General features: G+C 44.8%; 1 protein-coding gene across 1 annotated transcript; it reads left to right on the forward strand.

Moving 5' to 3' along the window:
- The first annotated feature begins 87 nt into the window (after positions 1-87).
- On the forward strand, positions 88-21,638 carry MIEF1 (mitochondrial elongation factor 1). Its single transcript, XM_073326809.1, has 5 exons — positions 88-175; positions 3,883-4,031; positions 4,262-4,442; positions 5,611-5,873; positions 6,968-21,638. Exons 2-5 carry the CDS (start codon positions 3,888-3,890, stop codon positions 7,772-7,774), a joined length of 1,395 nt encoding a protein of 464 aa, XP_073182910.1. The 5' UTR covers positions 88-175; positions 3,883-3,887; the 3' UTR covers positions 7,775-21,638.
- Positions 21,639-22,902: the final 1,264 nt, after the last annotated feature.

A 22,902-nucleotide genomic window follows, 5' to 3' on the forward strand; every position in this document is an offset into this window, starting at 1 on the left:
CCTGCTCTTATCCCGCTTCCTTCTTTTCTCCTTCCAAAACCGTTAATCTTCCTGGACAGATGGTTAATATCTTCTGCCCACCACAAATGTGAAGAAGAAAGTCCAGAGGGTGCCTGAATATCCATCTGTACAAGCAGTACTCCGGTGTTCCCCTCACAGATGCATTAAGCCTTAGGTAGGTCATTCGCAGCCACATAGTATGCTTTTTGTTGTTTTTTGTTTGTTTTATTGCAGGGTTTCTCAACCCATGAGTAGGGACTCAAAATTATGTCGTCGGAATGTTTCAAAGGGTCATGTGGCAGCTTCTGTGGTTCCCATCGTACAGGGCTGGTTGGGCTCACCTCCCTGCTCTAGGCACTGCAACCTCTGGGTTCCCAGTGCCACTCAGGTTTGGCCCAGCTGTCATGACGGAAGACTGATTAGGCCAAATTTGAGTGAATTGTACTGCAATCACATGAGCCAGGTCACAATGCAACTCATACAAATTTGGTTCAGCTGGCGTCATGGGGCTAAACCTGAGCAGGACTGCAACCCTGGAGTTTGCAATGGCCAGATCGGAGAGCCAAGCCCAGACAGCCCCACAGTAGCAGACGCCACTGTGGGGTAAGTGCTTGGCAGGATCCAGCCTCCCCCAGGGTTAGGATACGACCAAAACCACCCCAGGGCAGGGCTATAGCAAGAGCTGGGCGAGTGGTGCAGCTGCCCAGGGAACAAAGCTGTGAGGGCAGCTTGGGCCAGCCCTGCACAGCAGATCTCGGGGGAGGTGTACCACCTCTATCCCAACTCACCTCAGTGGGCTACCCAGCTTGTCTACCAGCGGGCAACCAAAAAATCTGGGAGGTGGGGGAATATGACCCCACGTGGTCCCCTCCCACATCACCTCTGGTAGGGGGTGCAAATATGCTTGCTTCCCCTGGGCACTAGAATGCCTAGTTACAGTTCTGCCCCAGGGCCTTCATTCCCAGACTATTTACTGGTTGAGAACCACTGTTTTAGTGGTACCACTGTGGACAGCTGCTACATCTTCTGTATAGTGACTAAAAGTAATGCAACTGCAAACTCCTCAGCTCAGAGACCATCCTTCTTGAGTTCTTGGAATTTTAAGTGATTTTGGGAACTGGTTCAGAAAAACAAGTGTAGCCATTATAAACTGCCTAAAACATGGTGAATAGTGTGCCTTTAGCCAGTTCTAAAGTCAGTATAGCAGAACTGGCTTTAAAATAGTTTTGAAAAGTTCCCTAGTGCAGCTACATCCTTGATGAATCTGAAAAATAGCAAGTTTTAAAGTGATTAAAGAAAATACTTTTTGTACACATAATTAAGCAGTGGAACTCATTGCCATTATATACTACTGAAGCCAATAATTTAGTAGGATTCAAAATTACACGTGCATATGAATGAGAACAGTGGTTCTCAAACTGTGGGTTGGGACCCCAAAGTGGGTTGGGACCCTATTTTAATGGGGTCACCAGGGCTGGCTTAGACTTGCTATGGCCTGGGGCTGGAGCCCGACCCCACCACCTGGGGCCAAAGCTACAGCCCAAGGGCTTCAGCCTTGGGTTTAGGACTTAGGTTACAGGCCCCGTGCCTGGGGCTGAAGTCCTTTGGCTTTGGTCCAGGGTGGTGGGGCTTTGGCCCCCCCCACCCGGGCGGAGTGGGCTCAGGCAGGCTCAGTGAAGTTTGAGAATCCCTGAATGAGAACATTTATAGTTACATTGCATGTGATCTTTGTATAAATGATAAACCCTCATGCTTTAGGGTGTAAACTCCCAGAGATTAGGAAGAAACTTCCCCTATGAGCAGGCTAATCCATAATTGCTCATTATGGGGCTTCTTGCATTTTCCTCTGAAGTATCTGGTACTAACCACTGTCAGAGAAGGGATACTAGGCCTTGGGTGTTATCTTGTACAGCAGTTCCTTTGTTCTTGCACACCACTAGAATAATTCTGGTTTGTTTTTTTTTTGCCCCTATGGACAACTAGATTGTAGTTTCTGCAATTAGATGCAATCCTATAGAAGGGGACTAGGACTCTCTAGTTTGGAAAGGAGATTAAATGGCATAGGGGCCAGTCCCCTAGTACAGGTTTCAGAGTAGCAGCCATGTTAGTCTGTATCCGCAAAAAGAAAAGGAGGACTTGTGGCACCTTAGAGATTAACAAATTTATTTGAGCATAAGCTTTCGTAAGCTACAGCTCACTTCATCAGATGCATTCAGTGGAAAACGCTGAATGCATCCAATGAAGTGAGCTGTAGCTCACAGAAGTTTATGCTCAGATAAATTTGTTAATCTCTAAGGTGCCACAATACTCCTTTTCTTTTTCCCCTAGTACAGTATTCAGCTGATTAAAGGGAAAAGACATAAAAGGTAATATGGTTTAACATATAATTAACATGTAGAAATCACTATTGCAAGACATAACTGAGGCAAATATGTTAGAGAGATTTTAAAAAAAAGCGTTAGATAGTTATGTGGTGATCCAGCTAGACTATGCTAACTGTGAGGAGAGGCAGAGGCAAACCAAGACAAAAGGAATCATTTTAAATTTTTATAATTTTATAGGGGAGAACCCCAAAATTGTACAAGGAACTTAAATAATATAGAACGTTACCAAAGACTACTTGTAATAACAAACTGTGTTACCATCTCATTAACCTTTGGGAACTTGTACATGTTATTCTTCCTTACTCTATGCAGTTAGTACCAAATACATTGTTATTAAGAAGAACAAGAGATTATTTAACAATATACAGTGTCGCTTCAGGGAAGAATCAACTTTTCCTCTCCTTGGCTGCAGGTCCAGCTCCACTCTTGCTTCCCCTTGGATTGGAGTACTCTTAAATTTGGTGTTCCTGTGGCTGTATCTCTTTTCATCGAGTTTATCCACAAGCAGGGTTTCTTCACCTAGAGGGCTCTTACTTATCTATTGGGCACCTTTCAGTCCTATTCCTTCAATAGATGCTCAAACAGTCATTGCCTCTGTTAATATAATTTAGGTCCTTTGTGGGTGGGAGTCATATTTACTGTTTTCAGGATCTGTTTTCATCTAAAAATTTTTTGATCAATTCCATTTTTCACCACTTATATTTCCTTTCAGTTTTTTTCCCCCTTGATACACTCTCTCTGGTAAGTCTGTAGACTGTATTTCCTTCTACTTCCCTTCTCTAACAGTGCCTGCTCACATGCCCAGGTCTGTGTATTTTTCTGCTTCTCCTGACCTGAAACCTTTCCTATTTTCCTTCTTTCCTCGTTCTCAGTCCCCTACTTTTATTCTCTGGTTCTTTTATTTTATCACCTCACCTCCTACCCAGACTCCAGTTCACTTGCTACCTCAGCATCTAGATTCTTCTTCTCTAACAGCTTTATTTCCACTGCTCCCCCACTACCCGTCTGGGTGGATTCTGAGCCCCTTCCTCAGCTTTTGCTGCCCTCTCATTTGCTGTCTCCCCAGGACAGCATTCTGTGCTGCAGCGTTGCAGGTGCTAGTACTAGAGTGAGGGTTACTACATTTATGTGTAAAGCCTCCGCAATGACCCAGGCGAAATGTCAGGACCTGTTAATCATCATGCTTCAGGTCATAAACTGAGAGCTGGAGTGGAAGAAGTTTTCCCTGTGACTATAATACCATGTAATTAGGGACATTAAAGGGGTTTTATTTCCTTTCTCTGGAGAGTCTGACATTGGCCATTGTCGGAGGCAAGATAACTGACTAGACATGGTCTAAGCCAATGTGGCAGGAGGCAAAATACAGAAATAGATGGACTACATCTGATTCATTGTGGGAAATCCTAACTTCCAAAGAACAGTGAGCAATGGACTGGGGAGATGGAGGTTTAGATTGGTGGGGTACAGCTTTCTGACAAATCTGTTCTCTCCTCTCAAGGTGAGATGGCAGGTGCTGGAGAGCGCAAGGGGAAGAAGGATGACAACGGCATTGGCACAGCCATCGATTTTGTGCTATCCAATGCCCGGCTCGTGTTGGGTGTGGGCGGAGCTGCCATGCTGGGCATTGCCACTCTGGCTGTCAAACGAGTAAGTGTGAGGAGGGGAAGTCTGAGGGGAAGGAAGATGTGCTTGTGTGGAGGAGGGGCATGGAACATTAGAACGGAGATAGTGAAGGTAACAAGGTGAGGGGTAGAGAGATGAACACTGAGGAATGTGGGGATGGGAAGGACCCAATGAAGGGCTATGGGCTGGTTGCTTCCTAATGGATGGGGCACTTAACAAACGTAACTTCTTGCGTCCCTGTGATGCCATTTCAGATGTATGACCGGGCAATCAGTGCTCCCAGCAGCCCCACCCGCTTGAGTCAGTCAGGAAAGAGAAGCTGGGAGGAGCCAAACTGGCTGGGGTCCTCATCACGTTTACTGAACCAGGATATGAAGACAAACCTAAGCCGTTCCCTACAGACCCTCCCCACTGACCCTTCAGCTTTAGACGCAGGTAATAAGCAGTGTGATACCTTCAACATTATAGCAGCTGCCCTTTCAATCCTGTTACCCCCTCTCCAGGTAAAATTGAGATCTTTAACCAACCTCTAAGGATCACCAGTTTTTAAGGTAGAATCTGCAAAATAATAACTTGGCACAGAAGTTTACCTGGTGTCCAAATCTGTTTCCGCAAGCAGGCCAACTCCAGGATGGCTTTGGCATTTGCTACTGAGGGAGCAGCAAGAAGCTTAATGACCAGGGCATCTAAGTCAAGAGCTGAATTATGTCATCTGAAGTCATTAAATGGGCTCTGTCATCCCCCAAAGGTGCGGTAGTTCTCTAGGAGCTGAATAAAGGCATTACAGCAGCTCTTAAAATTATCTCCTTGAATACTGCCTGAGGAAGGGGTACATTATTTCCCCTGGTGCTGGGAGGGCTGCTTCAACCAGAGAGAAGTGCTTCAGTATGAAGAGGTGTTGTATCAATGAGATCTGAGAAGGTATCTGTTCAGGTCTAGCTGTCAGATGGAAGGTCTGGGAGAGAGATCCTTGGGAAATCTTCTCTCTTTCCCAAGAAACAATACAAGCCCTTGACCTGCAGCGTCTCTTAGGTCTTCCTGCTTACCCACCTGCTCTGGCCTGCCTCCTGATCTATGATGGTAATACAGCCCCGGCAGACATACCACCTTAAATTACTGTAACTGCATCAGATCTCACAAGCTAAACTGCATTGGGCTTAGTCAGTACATTGTAGGAGCCCTTCAGGAAAAACTCAGGTGCTGGTGATTCAGGGAGGTGTACTCTGTCCGTTCATTGTTCCTGCATCATGTTAGAGGCACTTGTGCTGCAAGGGCTGCTGTCTTTTGGATAAAATTTAACAGGCGCTGCCCACTTACAGTCATCAACATAATTTCTTTTTTGCAAGATATGGGGTGTTAGTCTCATTGTCCTGGTTAAATTCCAACTCAGGGAACTTACTGTCTGCCCACCTAATTCCTTTAGTAGTCATTGTTGAAATTATTCACAACTTTCTCCTACTATGATACTCATAATAAAGCCTGCAAAATGACTGCTAAATTCCATCCTGGAGGGGGCTGCACTTCAGCGCCACCAAGTTATTTCTGTCAAACGTTTAGCAATGAAATGTTGGGGATTATGGGATTTCTCTCTCTTGCCTGGCAGATGCGTTCCTACCTGCAAAGCCCAAACCGTCTGCCAAGAGGAGCCAAGTAGAATTGAAGAAGTCGCACCTCCGCCTGTCCCTGCAAGAAAAACTCTTTGCCTACTACCGGAGGAAAGTGGCTATCCCTGCAGAAGAGCAGGCCCGGGCCAAGCAGGCAGCTGTAGATATCTGCGCTGAACTGCGTAGCTTCCTACGTGCCAAGCTGCCAGACATGCCCCTGCGTGACATGTACCTCAGTGGCAGCCTGTACGATGATCTGCAGGTAACTCATTGGAGTGTGGTAGCCATTATGCTGCAGGGTGACTGGGTAGAGGTATTTCAGGCTTGCCTGCTGGCTGTGCTGCTTCAGTACAGCATTCCTGTTTAAAAAGCCTTCCGATGCCGCATTTCCTGGTAATATATTTGCCTGTCTGTTTTTGCAAAACAGACAGGCAGTTCTGGCTGTGTCTGTAGAACATCTGCCCTTTACTGTCTTCATTTTTTCCTGTCTGACTGTCCCAGTTCCTTCTTTCTCTGCCCCCTTTGTATTTTCCTGCTCTGCCTCTGCCACATCTCCATTTTTCTCTATCCTTCCCCACAGCACTTGCCTTGCACGTCCTCCTCCAAATGTGTTGCTTCCCTCGGAACTCTTGTATATTCCTGTAAGCCTTTCCTACTTTTTTGTGTTTGTTTTGTTAACACATGGCAGAGTTGAACTGGAGAGCAAGCTCTGTTGTAGATCACTTTGATGCAAAAATGGCTACAGGCTACAGTGAGTGAGTCACTTCTGAGGCAGCACTGAATCGATGCTCCTGGATGGAGTGCTGCATGTCGGATGCAACTTAAATCTGAGGTTTTAATCACATATGATCATTAAAGATCCCAGCACACCTTAAGAGAATGGGAGATTGACTGTAGCACCTGCGCCAGATTCTATTGTGGGATGATTCAGATTTGACAACTTAAGCTCTCCCTGCAGTTTGTCAGTTATTCTCCAGTTGGTGTCCCAAACTGTTGTGTAATGTTGCTGTATGCTGAAACAACTGCCACATCATACCCAAGAGGTGGATTCAATGTAGTGGTATGTGAAACAATCCGTTTTGTAGTTGGTATATCCATTTGAGTTCATAAGGTGCATAAAGATCTTTCAGGCAAACGCTGAATAAATACCAAATTTCAATATGCCCTGCAGTTTTCCCCTGGATTATGAAGAATGATCCCTCTGCATGTTTCCTGATGAAAGGAAGGCAGAGAGTCCCACTTAGAAAGAGCCTCTTGGATTCCCATTTGAAGGAAGATGTGTGGTGAGCAGATAGGTAGCTTTATCCCAGCAGGTTCAACTGTTATCTCTCGCCCTTTTTTCCCCTCTTCTGACAGGTAGTGACAGCTGATCACATTCAGCTCATTGTGCCTCTGGTCTTGGAGCAGAACCTGTGGTCATGCATTCCAGGTGAGGACACCATCATGAACATCCCTGGCTTCTGCCTGGTACGTCGGGAAAACCCAGAATACTTCCCCCGTGGGAGCAGCTACTGGGACCGCTGTGTGGTGGGGGGCTACCTCTCCCCCAAGGCTGTGGCAGACACCTTTGAGAAAGTAGTAGCAGGCTCCATCAATTGGCCAGCCATTGGGTCTCTACTGGACTATGTGATCCGTCCGGCAGCGCCCCCAGAGACCCTGACATTGGAAGTCCAGTATGAGCCAGAGCGGCACCTTCTTATTGACTTCCTACCATCCCTGGCACTGGGTGACACCAACCTGGTGGCCAAACCCCACCGATTGGCTCAGTATGACAATCTGTGGCGACTGAGCTTGCGGCCAGCGGAGACAGCTCGCTTGCGGGCCCTGGACCAAGGCGATTCTGGCTGCCGTTGCTTGTGCCTCAAGATTCTCAAAGCTGTGTGCAAGTCAAACCCAGCACTGGGCCGCCTCACTGCCAGCCAGCTCACCAATGTCATCCTGCACCTGGCCCAAGAGGAGTCTGACTGGTCCCAAGATGTGCTAGCTGACCGCTTCCTGCAGGCACTGAAGGGCCTGATTGGCTACTTGGAGGCTGGTGTCTTACCCAGTGCTCTGAATCCCAAGGTGAACTTGTTTTCAGAGCTCACCCCTGAAGAAGTGGATGAGTTGGGCTACACCCTCTACAGCTCCCTCTCAGAGCCACAGGTCTTGCTGCAGACGTAATGGGACTTTACATGGGAGAATGATGTTGGGGTTGTCTGGCCAAGATGGACTTTGTTTGACTCTTACTAAATGTTACCGCACCCCTCCCCCCCTCTACCCCCCCAAAACAAAACAAAACAAACCCCACAACCTTTTTCTTTAGGCCATCCATACTTCCTGCTGTGAAGTTGGTGCTCCCGCTGGATTTCTTGGTGCTACTGGTCCAGTTCCACTGTTCTCTGTCCCAGCTGTTATCTATTGACTGGGGGGATGGAGGGGAATCACTGAGCAGTGTTTGTTCTTAAGGCCTGCTGCAGGTGTTCCAACCTTCTACCAAAACACTGTGCCCTCTTTTCCCTATGCTAATTGCTGCAGGGAGTGAACCCCTTCACTTCCTTGTTAGAGTGGGTGGAACTGGGCCAGTGAATCCAGTGTCAATTTGAGCAAACTTATTGTTGACATCTAGTATTTTTTTCCACTGTCTGACTTCCCCCCCGTCATGTGTTTCCTTCTGTTTCACATACCTTATTGTTTTCCTTTCCTCTCTCTCCCACTCAGACCCAGAAGTGCATAGCAGCCCAACTGGGATTTTTTAATAGGACTGTGTATAGCAGTGATTGTATTACAGAGTGAACTCTGCATGATGATTGTACAGGCAGTATTTAGGGGTGTAAGGCTTGCAGGAGAAATATGCACATGGCTGACGTTTCTGCCAGTGTGGAGTCCAACAGCAGTCTCATCCTTGGTATGTTGGGTGTATGTGATCAGTCAAAGGTGCACCACCACTTCAAGTATGTGCTGGTCCCACTGAACCTGGGAAGAAACCGTTTGCATGTACATCCCGCCCTCATGAGGCTGAGGAGGGAGTGGGGTTTGCCATTCCTGGCTAGCAAGATCCATTGGGTGTTCCTGGTGGAATTGCCTTAGAAATCAAGAATAGTCAAGGTGGGACCTCAGATGTGCAGAGTAAGAGGCCGAATATAGGGCCTATTTTCTAAGTTTCCCTCTTATAGCATCTCTCTCATGCCATTGTGGTTTTTTACTCTCAGTAATAAGTGGAAGCAGGTTTATACAACAGAAGGGTTTGCGATAGACACACATGGATCAGATTGTCATCTGGTGTAAATTGGTGAAGCTGCACTGAAGTTGATGAAGCCACACTGAATTACACCAGCTGAGGATCTGGCCCATACATACTAAGTGCAGTATTAGTGCCTAGTAGCCATCTAGGAATGAGTTACTGGGAACAGGAGATGAAGGGTATGTATCTCTGTTTTGAGAGGAGGGGAAGGAAGGGGAGAGCTGAGGTAGATCTCCCCTTCTGTGTTCCCACAGGTTAAACTTGTACTGTTTGCAGTGTAAAGTCATTGGGACAGTGGGGCACATAATTCACATGTCCTCTGTTTGGTCTTGCTGTGGGTGGATTTCTGCAGTATTTCAACTTCCACTGCCATTTTGTGCTGTTCTTTCTCTGCTGTCCTTCCCTGCCTGCCTCCAGATGATTATACAGCTTTGAGGGAGTGGCCAGGCACACAGCTATATCTCCTGCATTGCAGGCATGAATCACCTATCTGCTTGGGACTACACAGCTTCGTTCCTGCTGCCACCCTCTGACAATGGTGGGGCTCTGTCTGTCTTGAATGACAAGTACTACTATTCTGTGTGCGTGCAGTTTTGGAGTTGTCTCCTTTTCCTATTTTTAATACCCAGCCTTTCTATTTAAAAGCAACACAAAAGCTGAGGAGATGAATTGCAATTTTGGAGACTCAGGAGAAGAGATCTGAGACCTTATTTTATTTCCCTCTTAAAGGTGGTGCAGGGACTTGTGATGTAAATCTCAGGGGTGGAGTCCCAGCAGAGAGACTTAGGCCATATTTTCTAATTAAAGATGGTGCTGGTAAGATGATTCCTAGGGATGTGCATTTATCCTAGGACAGGTTTTCTCAGGCAGTCAGTCCAGTCTAACCAGTTTGTCCGACAGTATTCAGTGATAAATGCAATGTTACATTTTAAATTTTTAACCCCTAGACGACTGCTACTTTCTAGGCTGCTAGCCAAAAGCTCGGAAAGCTGTGTGTTATATAAAATCTGTAGTCTCCAAAGAGTTAACAAATTGACTTTGTGTTATTTTATTTTTAACTTTTGCAGCAGTCAGTGTTGGGTGTGGTGTTGGTTGTTTCTCGCTCATGTTCGTGGAGTTTACCCCTTTTCCTTTCTTGTTCTCGCTGTCCTTCCAGTATCAGTCTTCCTGCCATGAACACAAACAGGTGAGACTTTGAGTCCCTTGGAGGACTGAGAAACTCACCCTCCCTCTAGTTACTTTAAGGTCAACAAAGCTATTAAAATATCTGGGGATGGATGGATTCCCTCTGTGCATTCATCTCTGCAGTGTTCTCACCCCCCTCACTTGGTGCCGACTCCAATACAATGGCCTTGACATAATTGAGTAATAGCATGGTCAGGAATTATCAAAACCCTACAAAAAAGGGTGAGACAAGAATAGGGGGAAACCAGTGTCTGGTTTGGCTTCGGAAATCTTCCCTGTTCTTGTCAAATCCCTATCTTTATATAGACACTGTAAGCGAGCCCTTTGTTTCTTTCTGGCAACCTAATGATTAATGTTTTTATGACAATTTCTTGTTGCTCCAAAGTTGAATTTATGTATCAAATGGAGATTGAAGCTGTCTTTCTTTTTCTCTCTCCTGCAAGACTTTGTTCCATTTCACTTCAGTCACTTTCATCACTTCATCTGTTCAATTCTGAAATGTAAAACTTTTTCCCCACTGATCTAGTTGCAAGGATGTGGCCTCAGCTTGGTTCCTAGGGAGCCAGGTGCTCTCATCGTGCAGGCAGCTACCACAACTGACAACAATCGCCCCATTGTTGGCAGTCTCAGCATAGGCCAAAGATATAATGGGTCACAGAGCTTGAGTTGACCATGTGCTCCACAGAGAGTAGTTAGATCAGGTCAGGGCTGAGGCATGAAGGATGTGGGGGAAGAGGGGGAGGCCAGTGTGCTGGAAGTTGACACTCATCTGCATCCATTTGTAAGAGTTGTCAAGCTGGCATCTATCAGTGTTAAAATTCAGTAAAAAATCTAGTTGTATTGAGAGGAGAGTAATAGCCAGGAGCGCTTCTGAGACTTACCCATTCATGGGCTACTTTCTATATGAAATTAAAATACAGAACAAGGATGCCCAGAATAAAATGTGAATATTGCAGCTCATGGCCACTTCCCCAGTTCAAGGAAGGAAGGGCAGCCCATGGAGACAAATGATTGTAACAGGATCAGAACCCAAGTCTGTTGTTCTGCACTCTTGGCTCTGGGAATGCCTTGGTGTGTGTTGCTATTGCTGGGGTCACATATAAGATTCTTTGTGTTCCCTGTAACTTCAGCGTGAGGACCAACTAGCTCAACTGCAGGTTTTTACTGCCATTGAGCTCAATCGTTAAATCTTTTAAGTTATTTGAAGATTTTTAAAATTAAAAGCAATTATGTAAAAAGACTGCCCTTTGCCTCTTGGCAACCTGCTGGTGTGGCCCCTGGTGTCACGGAGCCTGGGTGCCCATGTTATGAAGTGGGCGGTTGATATGCCCCCATATCTCCCAGGCTGTGATATTGTGGATTGGAAGGGGGAAGGACTAGTGCATGATCTGTGACAGAGTGTGTGGAAATACTGAAATAAAATAACTTTCCACAGAATGTTGGCTATCTCTGATACATGTGTAGCCAATGTCTTGCCTCCTTTCTCTGTTCATTCCCAGTGCCAGGGCAGGGGAAGACTTGCCTGAAGCACCCATTTTATAGACAATAGTTATTATAAAATCTAGCATTTCTCTAGCACTTGCCTTGAAGGGTCTTAATGTGGTTAAGATAAGGGTCTCTTGCCCCTCACTGATTTGCAGTTCCACCTGCCACTCTTCTATCTCAGAATGTCAGCCATCTGCAAACACAAGAACATCTGACACAAGAACTTGGGGTCACCAAATGAAATGAATAGGCAGCAGGTTTAAAACAAACAAAAGGAAGTATTTCTTCACACAATGCACAGTCAACCTGTGGAACTCTTTGCCAGAGGATGTTGTGAAGGCCAAGATTATAACAGGGTTCAAAAAAGAACTGGACAAATTCATAGAGGATAGGTCCATCAATGGCTATTAGCCAGGATGGGCAGGGATGGTGTCCCTAGCCTCTGTTTGCCAGAAGCTGGGAATGGGCAACAGGGGATGGATCATTGATGATTACCTGTTCTGTTCATTCCCTCTGAAGTACCTGGCATTGGCCACTGTCAGAAGACAGGACACTGGGCTAGATGGACCTTTGGTCTGACCCAGTATGGGCGTTCTTATGTTCAATTGGCCATGAGAGAGCAATGATCAATGCATTGCAACGTTATTGCCCCTGGCAGCCTGCATACATGAGTCAACTGAGAAGGACTCCTCCTTAGGGAGTCATGTCTCCTCCAGTTTCTCTGAAGTGGCAGTGAAAGCTCATGCCCCTGCATGGGCACATCTGCTTCTGTTTAATGTGGTTTCACGTGCTTCAAGGGCTTTCTCTCTTTTGATCTTAACTTTCCAGTTCTGACATGCATCCTTCCTCACTGACTTCTTTCTCTCTACATGCCACTTCTCTCGTATTCTTCCCCCTGCCAGATGCAATCTAGCTAAGGGTCATGCTGGCACAGTAGGGAAGACCTCTTGCCACTGACTCATGTGACTATTGGAGTGTTGGACATGAAAAGATGCCATCTTTTGACAGATTATACCAATCTCCCATCAACCTAATTCTGGGACCCTGCAGCAAGGTACAGAAACTGCTCCATAAGCTTCACACCTCATTAGAGGCACCTGTGATTAAGAGCTTAGTTTTCTTGAGGGAAAGGAATACTAGTTTTTTTTTTATGGTTAGTAGGTTTTTTTTTTTTAACAGATATTAAAAAGGGAGTTGCAATTGTAAAGGTTTCCCAGTTTGCTTGGGTTTCTTGGCAGCCTAGTTTCAGTGAACGAAAGAGAATGAGCAAGAGCAAGCCTTCATTTGGGGCTGCCTGGTGCTTTTATAGAAGCAGTTTGTTTGTGCAGCCTGCCCCAATGAAGTCTGCTTCTGATGTGACGCTCAAGCACACTGGCCTTGAAAGCGTGAAGCTTGCCACATTTTTGGAATTTAACATCTAGCATCCTGGCATAACAGCTGTCCCAGCATTTTTTGTAGTAATTGGCTGCAGTAGCTGGGAGAAAGTCTCTAGCTCAGGTTCTGCTGAGCTGGTGCAGTCTACAATGACTTCTTCCCAGCCTGGACAGGAAGTCACGAGCATCATCGTTACACCAATTGAACCACTCCTCCAACTCATCCCACAATGCAGTGCTTTGTATTTGGTAATTGCCCACAAGCCCTGCTTTTTTGGGACTGGGCACCAGAGGATGATTGCTTTCAGAATCTCTGACTGCACTGCTTCAGCGGTTGTAACATGGATGTGGATGTGCTAGCTGCACTGTTGGAAGGATAAGAGATGGAATCAGTTCATGCAATCCAGTGTCCCAGCAACAGTTTCCTTGCTGAGTGTAGGAAAGGCAATTGTGTCTCTGCCCTCATCCCCAGGAAAGAATTTTCTATAGTATCTGGCTGGTGAATCTTGCCCCTATGCTCAGGGTTTAGCTGATCACCATATTTGGGGTCAGGAAGGAATTTTCCTCCAGGGCAGATTGGAAGAGGCCCTGGAGGTTTTTCGCCTTCCTCTGTAGCATGGGGCACAGGTCAGTTGCTGGAGGATTCTCTGCTCCTTGAAGTCTTTAAACCACGATTTGAGGACTTCAGTAGCTCAGACATAGGTGAGAGGTTTTTCGCAGGAGTGGGTGGGTGAAGTTCTGTGGCCTGCGTTGTGCAGGGGGTCGGACTGGCTGATCATAGTGGTCCCTTCTGACCTTAGTATCTATGAATGTGCTGGACTTGCTTCATAAGCAGTGTGAGACATTGCCTTCCACACTTTCCCAAGCAGTAAGTCAGTCCCCAGAAAGGTGAACTGCTCAAAGCGAGATGCTCGCTCTCTCTGTGATCGCTCAATATATTGCAAAGATTAAAAAGAACAGTTGCCAACAACTGGCTCAGATCAGTTAGTATTACACTCTCTGATTGGTGGGATAAATTCTCTTTGGCTATACACCCAATCAAAAAAAATCAGAGTGTGTGTGTCTTTTCAGATTCCCCAAACTTACCAGAATTGAGCTCTGGTGAATCTCCAGGAGAAAATGTCAAAGCCAGGGGTCTTCCATCAGAAATGACTTGCAGATTGCCCCCTGGAGTTCAGCCTTGAAGACAACTTCATGGTGGGAAGAAGCTGCTGCTGCTGCAGTGGAGCATAGAATGAGTGGGCCACTGAGAGTTTTGTGGATAATAAACACCTTGAATCACACCCCAAAATGGGCAAGTTGCTAGTGCAGAATACGGAGCAAAGGAGCTGGGTTCATCATACTGGGCTGCCCTATTTAAGAGGCGAGTAGCTATTTTTTGTACTAGTTCAAGCTTCCGCATGCTCAAGTAGAGTCTTGAGAGTTTAACTGGCTTAATGGTTTAATGATTTAAATTTTGCTTTTGAATTGCTTAGACGCAAGTGGTACGAACTGTGCTTTCAACGACTACACCAGGATAAATGACCTGCAGCATGGCTGTGGCTGGCCTGAGTCAGCTGAGTTGGACTCATGGGACTCAGGCTGCAGGGCTAAAAATTGCTGTGTAGATGTTCAGGCTCAGGCTGAAGCCTGGGCTCAGGGACCCTCCCCCAAATGTCCACACAGCAATTTTTCAATCCGGAGCCCGAGACCCACAAGCCCATGTCAGCTGACCCAGGCCAGCCACAGGCTTTTGTAATCCCTGTGTAGACATACCCTAAATCAATTAGGAGGATATGTGGAGTGGAGGAATCGGACACAGAGTATTTCAGTTTCAGGTCTTAGATTCCAGTTTAGCTCAGTTGTGCTGGAAGATTATTACTATTGGAAACTTTGAGTATCTATGTGAAATTGTTATACCAATAAAATAAAAACCAGCAGGATCTTTTTAAAGGGGAAAAGGCAAAATGCCACATTTATTGTGACTACAGAAAGAATCATAGTAAGCAGTTAGTTATAGCTTTAACATTCCATTCAATTTCATATTTATTCACACATTCATTCATACACACACAGGTTCTGCAAGGTAGTTATCATAGTTATCAGCTTTAGAGTTGTTCATGCCAAGCCACTGGCCAGGTGGCCTGGACATGAGGAGGGAACAGGGCCTTGTCAGATGCTCGTCTGATGCTCCTGGAGGTTGGTTTGCAGAATCAGACCCCAAAGTTCTCACCTTCTAGAGTCCATTTTTATAGGAATTTCTTCCTATGCCAGTCTATGGGAATTGCTTCATCATGCTGTTGCTGAATCAGTCAGCAGATGGCACATTCCTGATGGCTCTGTGCTGCCAGATGTTATCTTGTTCTTTGGTTCTCCCATCCTTGAGACTGTTGGGTGGATTCCAGTCTGCCCTCTGGGGGTCCTCTGGTTATTTCCACTTGACGCCTTCTTCAGGTGATGGACACTGGATTCTTAGACTGGCACTTCCGTGATCATTCAGTTATTATCCACACCAAGCATCCATCCACATACATCCTCTATCTCTGTTTTAATCACAATTGATAACAAAGCGAGATGAATACAACAAAAGGGCGGGGAGTCTCTGGGTGCTGTTTCTGTTGTTACAGAGTATTACTTTGAGTCTCTCTCTCTGTGTGTAGTTGTTGTTACAAAGAATTGCTTTGAGAACAGACTCTGTCTTAGAATGTACTAACACAATAGCAGCTTGCAAGTTTCACACAGAGAGGGAGAGAAACAGCACCAAAAACCAAGAGACCTCTTAATTAGTAATACCCTGGAATTTAAACTATGGGGAATCAAACTCATTTGTGATTTTAATACAGAACTTCTTTAATATGATTCAACATAATGAATTGTTGGGTATCTCAATCCCATTCCTGCTGGGATCTTTGCTCACATTACAAAAACCACATCATTGACACTACCAGACATTGCTGACAGTCTCACGGGAGAGGCCAAGGACTGAATGGGCCATGAAGACTGGACTCTCATCCTTAGAGGTGGGGTTTCTCCTGTAGGAGGAACTCAGGTGGGTGGTTGTGGGAAAGAAAATTTTGGGAGAAACTGTCCGTATTCTGTAGATGATGGGCACGTAGCTATGGCCTCACAGTGAAATGGAACCAAACTTACTTTTTTAATTTTGGCTTCACCATTCTATAGCTTAGTGTTAAGCAAGAGGAGACATGTACCTGACCTATAGCGATGATGATAGCCATGTGATAAATGTTTGTTGTACACATTTGACCACCTCATTTTCCCTCTGTCTGCTAATCTCTTTCTCCAGGATTTACAAGCACATCCCCAGCCCCAAGGCAGCTACCTTTTAAAAAAAATCAGTCCACTGGAGCAGTGTTTCCTCTTGAAATATTAATCATGCTTATTTCTTAGCGTTTTTCATCAGTAGATTCCAAAGCGCTTCACACTCTTTAATGTATTCATTTTCACAACAACCCTGTGAGGTAAGGAAGAAATATTATCCCTGTTTTACAGAGGGGGAACTGAGGCAGAAATGGTATGTCAACGTTGCAATAAAAGACCTGCAGCACAGCCATGGCTGGTGCAGGTTAGCTGACTCAGGCTCCTGGGGCTAAAAATTGCAATGTAGATGTTCGGGCTCAGGCTGGAGCCTGGTCTCTGGAACCCCGCGAGGTGGGTAGGTCTCAGAGTCTGGGCTCCAGCCTGAGTGTCTATGCTGCAGTTTTGAGCCTTGAGCCCTGCGAGCCTGTCAGTTAACCCAGGCTCAGACTCGGTGCCACAGATTTTTTTATTGCAAAGTAGATGTACCTAGAGAGGCTAAATGACTTACCCAAGGTCATGGCAGAGCTGGGAATTGAACCCACTTCCTAGGCCAGTGCTCTAACCACTGAACCATCCTTCCTCTCTCAAATGGGCAATTTTCCTCCCAATATTATCCTGGCCTGTGGTGACGGGCAAGATTCAAGGATCTCAGGATGGGCAGGAAAATATTTTCAAGATCTTAAAATGTCAGGATATTACAACTAATATTTCCTGGTTTTAAAGGTCGACAGATGGGAGATTTGCGTTCTTTTCCCATGGAACCCAGCACTCAGATGTAGCTCTGAAAAGGCCCTTAAAGGCTTTTTTAGGGACCAACCATTATATTAGAGATGTTTTACTTTTACTGAAATATCTCTCAGCCCTGTTCAGCTGGGCTTATGATAATGAAGGCTCCTGACTCTAGAGCTACAGGGAGACAAGAAACAATCCCAATGACATTTTAAAATGGTCTTAGAATAGTTTTTCTAAAACATATATGGCGTATGCAGAATCAAAGCTGGCAGGATGTAAAGGTTTTATTACCATTCATCTGAGATGATCTGCAGTACTCACAAGTGACATAGCCAGAAGTGAGTTAGGTGAACATTCCAACCGTGCTAATAAAATCTTTATAATGCAACATCAATCTTTAAAAAATTTCAAAGGTTTGAAACAAATTGATGAAGTGAAGCAGTAGGGCAGTGAACATTTGGAATGGTTCTCCTTTATGTAGGAAGTGTCTAATCAGAATCAAGACTGAAAAAAATGGCTTGGTTTACAAAATTTAAACTTCTCATGCACTTAGTCCAGTGCTTAATTTGTAATGAAAGAGGTGCTGGAACTCAAGCAATTTTTGTACTTTCATAACGGATGTGACAAGCCCAGAGGTGCCAGGGCTATGAACTGCCAAGTCTAGCTGTGCCGGGGCTCAGCCCTGGCAAGCCCTGGCACAAATTAAGCACTGTCTTAATTCTTCTGAAATACTAGTGCAGAGGGCAGTTTTTAACATTTAAAATTACTCTAAAACCCAAAAGTCAGATAGACTGGTTCAGTATCACGGACCCACGTAATGAAGTATTGCTAACCTAAGTTTCCCTTTAAAATTAAATTCTAGCCATGTTCTTGATGAAGAGCCTTCAGAGTACAAATAGATTGCTGGGGCTGAAAGTGGCACAATTGGTATGGTTTTTAAAACTGTAGTTATTCATAATCCCTGTTGACTTCAGGCCAGTTTTACGCTCTTGTCTGCCACTTCATTCCCCGCCTATCAATCTTCACATCCCCTGGCACTGGTAGATTCTTCACCCCTCTGAAGGGGTGAGTAGGCCGTAGTACTCGTCCTGCTAGCCCCCTGATTTCAATGGGTCCAATTCTACAAGGTGCTGCCTGCCCATGGCACCCATGGTGCTGAGCACCTTGCAGGATCAGGACTTACACTGGCAACAACAATACTGCCACCCCAGTGGATTAAAAAAAAAACAGACCAAGGGCACCTGAAAAAAGGTGAGAAATTAGCAACCCATGATTCCCTGGGTGTCCCATGACAATCTGCAGGAGCACACTGCCTCAAGATTTGGAATGCTTAATCACTGGCTCCCCCTTCCATTTAAATGAAGGGGGAGCAATGGCCATTAGGAGCAGCACGTCGGCACAGTTTGGTAGTAATGGCACCCTAGCCTTATATTATTGCCTTCAACCTCTTGAGGCAATAATATAACCTCTTGTTTAACCCAGGATCTAATTATTGCTTCAGATGCAGGAACCACCTTCATGTTATCCGAACTACATATTTATTATTATTTTTAGGCTCCTGCTTGTTGACATTATCAATACTAACTGAGGCCCTGTGATAGGACATGGTGAAAGCAGTAAATCAGGTGGTGGTTGTAACAATACAGCATGCAGCTTAACCATGCTTTTGGACTGAAATGACACTTCAGTTAAAAACATTGAACTATACAAAATTAACAGCACATGTAAAATGGATTCAAAACTGGCTAACTGGTAGGTTGCAAAATGTAATTGTAAACAGGGAATCATCATCAAGTGGGAGTTTTTCTAGAGGTGTCCTGCAGGGATCAGTTCTTGGCCCTAGATGATTTAATATTTTTACCAATGACCTAGAAGAAAACATAAAATGATCACTGAAAAAGTTTGCAGCTGACAAAGATTGGGGGAGTGATAAATAATGCAGAGGACAGGTCACCAATGCAGAGCAATCTGGATCACTTGGTAAGCTGGGCACAAGCAGACAACATGTATTTTAATACAGTTAAATGTAAATGTACACATCTAGGAACAAAGAATGTAGGCCATCGTTACGGGATGGGGGACTCTATCCTGGGAAGCAGCAGGTTATGCTTATAAGAAGCACACAGGATCTTTTTCAGAGAAAAAGGCAATATGCCGCATTTATTGAGAATACAGCAGCACACACCCACATCCCCCCCAAATGATGTTTATAGTTACCAGTCCAGAGTTTGGATGAATCTAGTGGACAGCCAGATTGGTCGCAGAGGGGAGCCGGGCTCTGTCGGTTGCGATCCGATGCTCCTGGAGTTGTGGCAAGATGAACCCAAAGTCCCATGGCCAAGCACCCTGTTCTTATAGTCTTTTTTTTCTCTGTTGAAGTCTATGGATTTTGCAGTGTCAGTTTGTGACCGGTTACTCCTTAATTGGTGTTATCTTTTGATGTTAACATTCCAAAACACCTCTGAGATGGTCATTCTGTCCTGGTTTCGATTTAATCAATTGTCCTGTCTTTAGGCATGCCAGCCTCCACCTCAGAGTTGTCAATCTGCCCTTCCTCAATCATGGATGCGCGTTGATGGTTCTCTGGTGTTAAGTCTCTTCACTCCTCTTTCCTTGACCATCTGGCTATAACAATGGCCTTCACACCTTATCTTTGCCTGAGGTATACATTCCTCATTCACACAGTCTTTTACAGAGACCTTCAAAGGTATTCATTTTGGAAAGGATTATATGGTTACTTACACAACTTAGTTTGCAATGCATACAAGAAGCAAGACCTTATAGCAAATTTTTATTAAAGTTAATGTTTAAAATCAAATTTACACAAGCTAAGAGGGAAGGTACTGTACGTCTGGGGTTGGGCTTGGGTTATGGGGGATTGCAAGTATCGGTTACAAAGTTCACGAGGTACATACCACATAACTAGCATAGATACAGATTGAGGTGTGGGAGTTTTTAAAGCGTCAGTGGATAAATGGGCTCGGGTACGCCACCCATGGAATGTATTAAGAGTCCAAGCCAGTACTGGTGAAGAGAATAAGTACATGGGTGGGGTGCGTCCCTTGGTCATCAGGGAAGGAAATGGGTTATTTCCCTGGGTGGTGTTCTCGATTACTCGACCTGGTACTGTTGGTGTCCTGTGATGTGTTCCGTGTAGATGTCTCTGGACCACCTGATGGTGTCGGACACGATTAGCTGTCTCATGAGCCGGGTGTAGCGTCGACTGACTCCGCAAGCTCTCAGTACCAGCTCATTGTGGGGGTCCCATGCGCCCAGGGTGCCCACGACTAGGGTATGGATCTGGACCTCTTAGAATCTTGTCCTAAAACAAAAGGGTGACCATAATCAGTCATAAGGATTGTTCTGGTCTGTCCCTGCCTTAACATCAGTACAGTCACTGGCAGTCTGTCAGATGCATTTCTACCAGTGCCCCAGAGGGTCATTCCTTTCTGCTATTCAAAAAGGGTGGCTGGCGGGATGAAATTAAGTCATACATTACTACATTATTAAACCTGAAATACAAATATAAAATCCCACTCCTACAAGTGATCCTGAAAAAGAATTGAGGGTCATGGTAGATAGTCAGCTGAACATGAGTTCCCAGGACGCTGTGGCCAAAAAGGCTAATGGGATCCTGGGATGCATAAAGGGGAATTTTTAGTAGGAGCAGAAAGGTTATTTCACCTCTGTATTTGGCACTGGTGCGACCACAGCTGGAATACCATGTCCAGTTCTGGTGCCCACAAGTCAAGAAGGATGTTGATAAATTGGAGAAGGTTCAGAAAAGAGCCATGAGAGTAATTATAGGATTAGAAATAGTGTTAGACTCAAGGAGCTCAATCTTGTTAGGTTAACAAAGAGAAGGTTAAGGGGTAACTTGGTTACAGCCTGTCAACACCTACATGGGGAACAAATATTTGATCATGGGCTCTTCAATCTAGCAGACAAAGGTATGATATGATCCAGTGGCAGGCAGTTGAAGCTAGACATATTTAGACTGGAAATAAGGCATGAGGGTAAGAGTGAGGGTAACTACCCACTGGAACAATTTACCGAGGGTCATGGTAGATTCTCCATCACTGGCAATTTTAAAATCAAGATTGGATTTTGTTCTAAAAGATCTGCTATAGTTCAGAAGGAATTACCTGAGGGAAGTTCTATGGCCTGCGTTGTACTGGGGGTCAGACTAGAAGATGACCACAATGGTCCCTTTTGCCCTTGTAATCTATTAACTTAATTGTTCAGGCTCGCAGGGTGTTGGTTTGTGTGATGTACCTTTTCACCTCCTCAGCATGTTTGAGTTATTTTGGACTCTCAGTCATTGCAAGGAAATACAATTCCATTTGTTTCTGCCAAAAGAAGGAAATTGAAGGCTAGGAAAATACAAAACCCCTCATTTGCTAAATGTTATTTGCTGCCAATTGTGGCTTTGCTAGGGAGACTCATGTGTGGGCAAGATGTGTAATGTTGAAAGACCCTTCCCACTAAGAAACCTGCAGAACTTTTTGCTTGTGCCAGTTGGTTACCAAATGGCTGATACGGAAAACTAACTGTTTTATAGATTGTGGGTTATCAATGGACGTGTGGCACATCCAGATCAGTTCAGTATGGAAAAATTTAGATGGACGACCAGGATTGTTTCCCCTTTCTCTATAAGAATTGAACTTTAATCTGTAAATGTAATTTACAGATTCAATATTTAATATTGAAATGATATTTACATAACAGAAATGGGAAATGTAGGGCAGTGAGTGGGTGGTTAAGCAATGGATGATTTATGAAATAATTTATGGGTATAGCAAATACAGTGAATTAATCCAAAATTATATAGTTGCAGCTTGTGGCTAACTTTTATTTATTTGTAGATGATAAAATCATAATGTATGTGGTTTGATTCTTAATTATATATATTTACTAATCAATCTAAAGATAAGATGGGAAGTCCTGATCCTGCAAAGCAAACCATGAGGGTTGACTAAGATTTCAGAAGAAAAGATACATCTGATATCTTAGACTCTGAATGTTCATATTGAGTGTCAGGTTAGGAATTGATGACAACTGAGCATTAAGAGGATTTGGCTTGACCTATCTTGTTTTATGGTAGTTTCCCTAGAAATTGGGAAAGAGATTTCCAGCTAATGTCAAATTTAGTGTAAAAGTGCTTTCAGATCCCCTTTCAGCAAGCCTTACATTGGCAGAACTTCTATTGGCACTGCCTAGACTAAGGAGTGCTAAACACATTATTTCCTCCTTCAGGAGGTGGATCCCCTCCTGGATATCCCCTAGTTTGCCCTGGGGGGGGGCAAGATTTGCCCTCTCCAAGCAAAAAATGCTGCCAGATCTGCCCCCAGACACACTTGGCAGATTCCCCATGGATCCAAAATAATACTGGGGCATCTGCAGCAGACCACAATGACACTTTCTTGGGGCTCTCAGAACTTGTTACCCCTCTGCCCGGGCTAGCCTGTCTCCCCAGTCTGTTAGCCACCCCAGACAAACTTCTCAGGAATTTACCAGCCTTTGCTTTGCCTTGCAGGTAACTCTTGGTGCACCCCGGTCTCTGAGCCCCCTTGACAAGCTTGGTTGCCTGTGGTATTCAGCCCTTTTCACTGGACACTATCAGTAATTACCAAGTCAGCTGCCTCCAGAGAAATAGTGTACACACCCGCTTACTTGATTCACATTTACGATAAAAGAAAGAGAAGTTTATTAACAAAGATAGAGATTCAAGTGATACTGAGTAAAGATAATAGAAACAGAGATGGTGACAAATAAAACAAAAGTATAACATGTTTCTGTGAGACTGAACATAACTTTAGCAGGCTAAAATCTTGGTCCAAGTTAAAGCATCTAAAGCATTCTCCAAGCATCACCAACCACATAGCCAGAATCCAGGTTTCATGGATATGAAAAGTGCAGGCCTTTTTGCTCCTTCAGTGATGCACCAGTAAGAACTTTCTTTTCCTCCTTTTTATAATCCAGACAACTTTTGAACT

Source organism: Lepidochelys kempii, chromosome 1 (genome assembly GCF_965140265.1).
Source record: "Lepidochelys kempii isolate rLepKem1 chromosome 1, rLepKem1.hap2, whole genome shotgun sequence".
Classification (NCBI taxonomy): Eukaryota; Metazoa; Chordata; order Testudines; family Cheloniidae; genus Lepidochelys; species Lepidochelys kempii.

What these genes read in the sequence shown, in the direction of transcription:
- MIEF1 (XM_073326809.1), top strand. Translation starts at nt 3,888, where the DNA reads ATGGCAGGTGCTGGAGAGCGCAAGGGGAAGAAGGATGACAACGGCATT. An exon ending in CCCTTCAGCTTTAGACGCAG is followed by an intron (nt 4,443 to 5,610) that starts GTAATAAGCAGT and finishes CTTGCCTGGCAG; the next exon opens with ATGCGTTCCTACCTGCAAAG. An exon ending in GCCTGTACGATGATCTGCAG is followed by an intron (nt 5,874 to 6,967) that starts GTAACTCATTGG and finishes CTCTTCTGACAG; the next exon opens with GTAGTGACAGCTGATCACAT.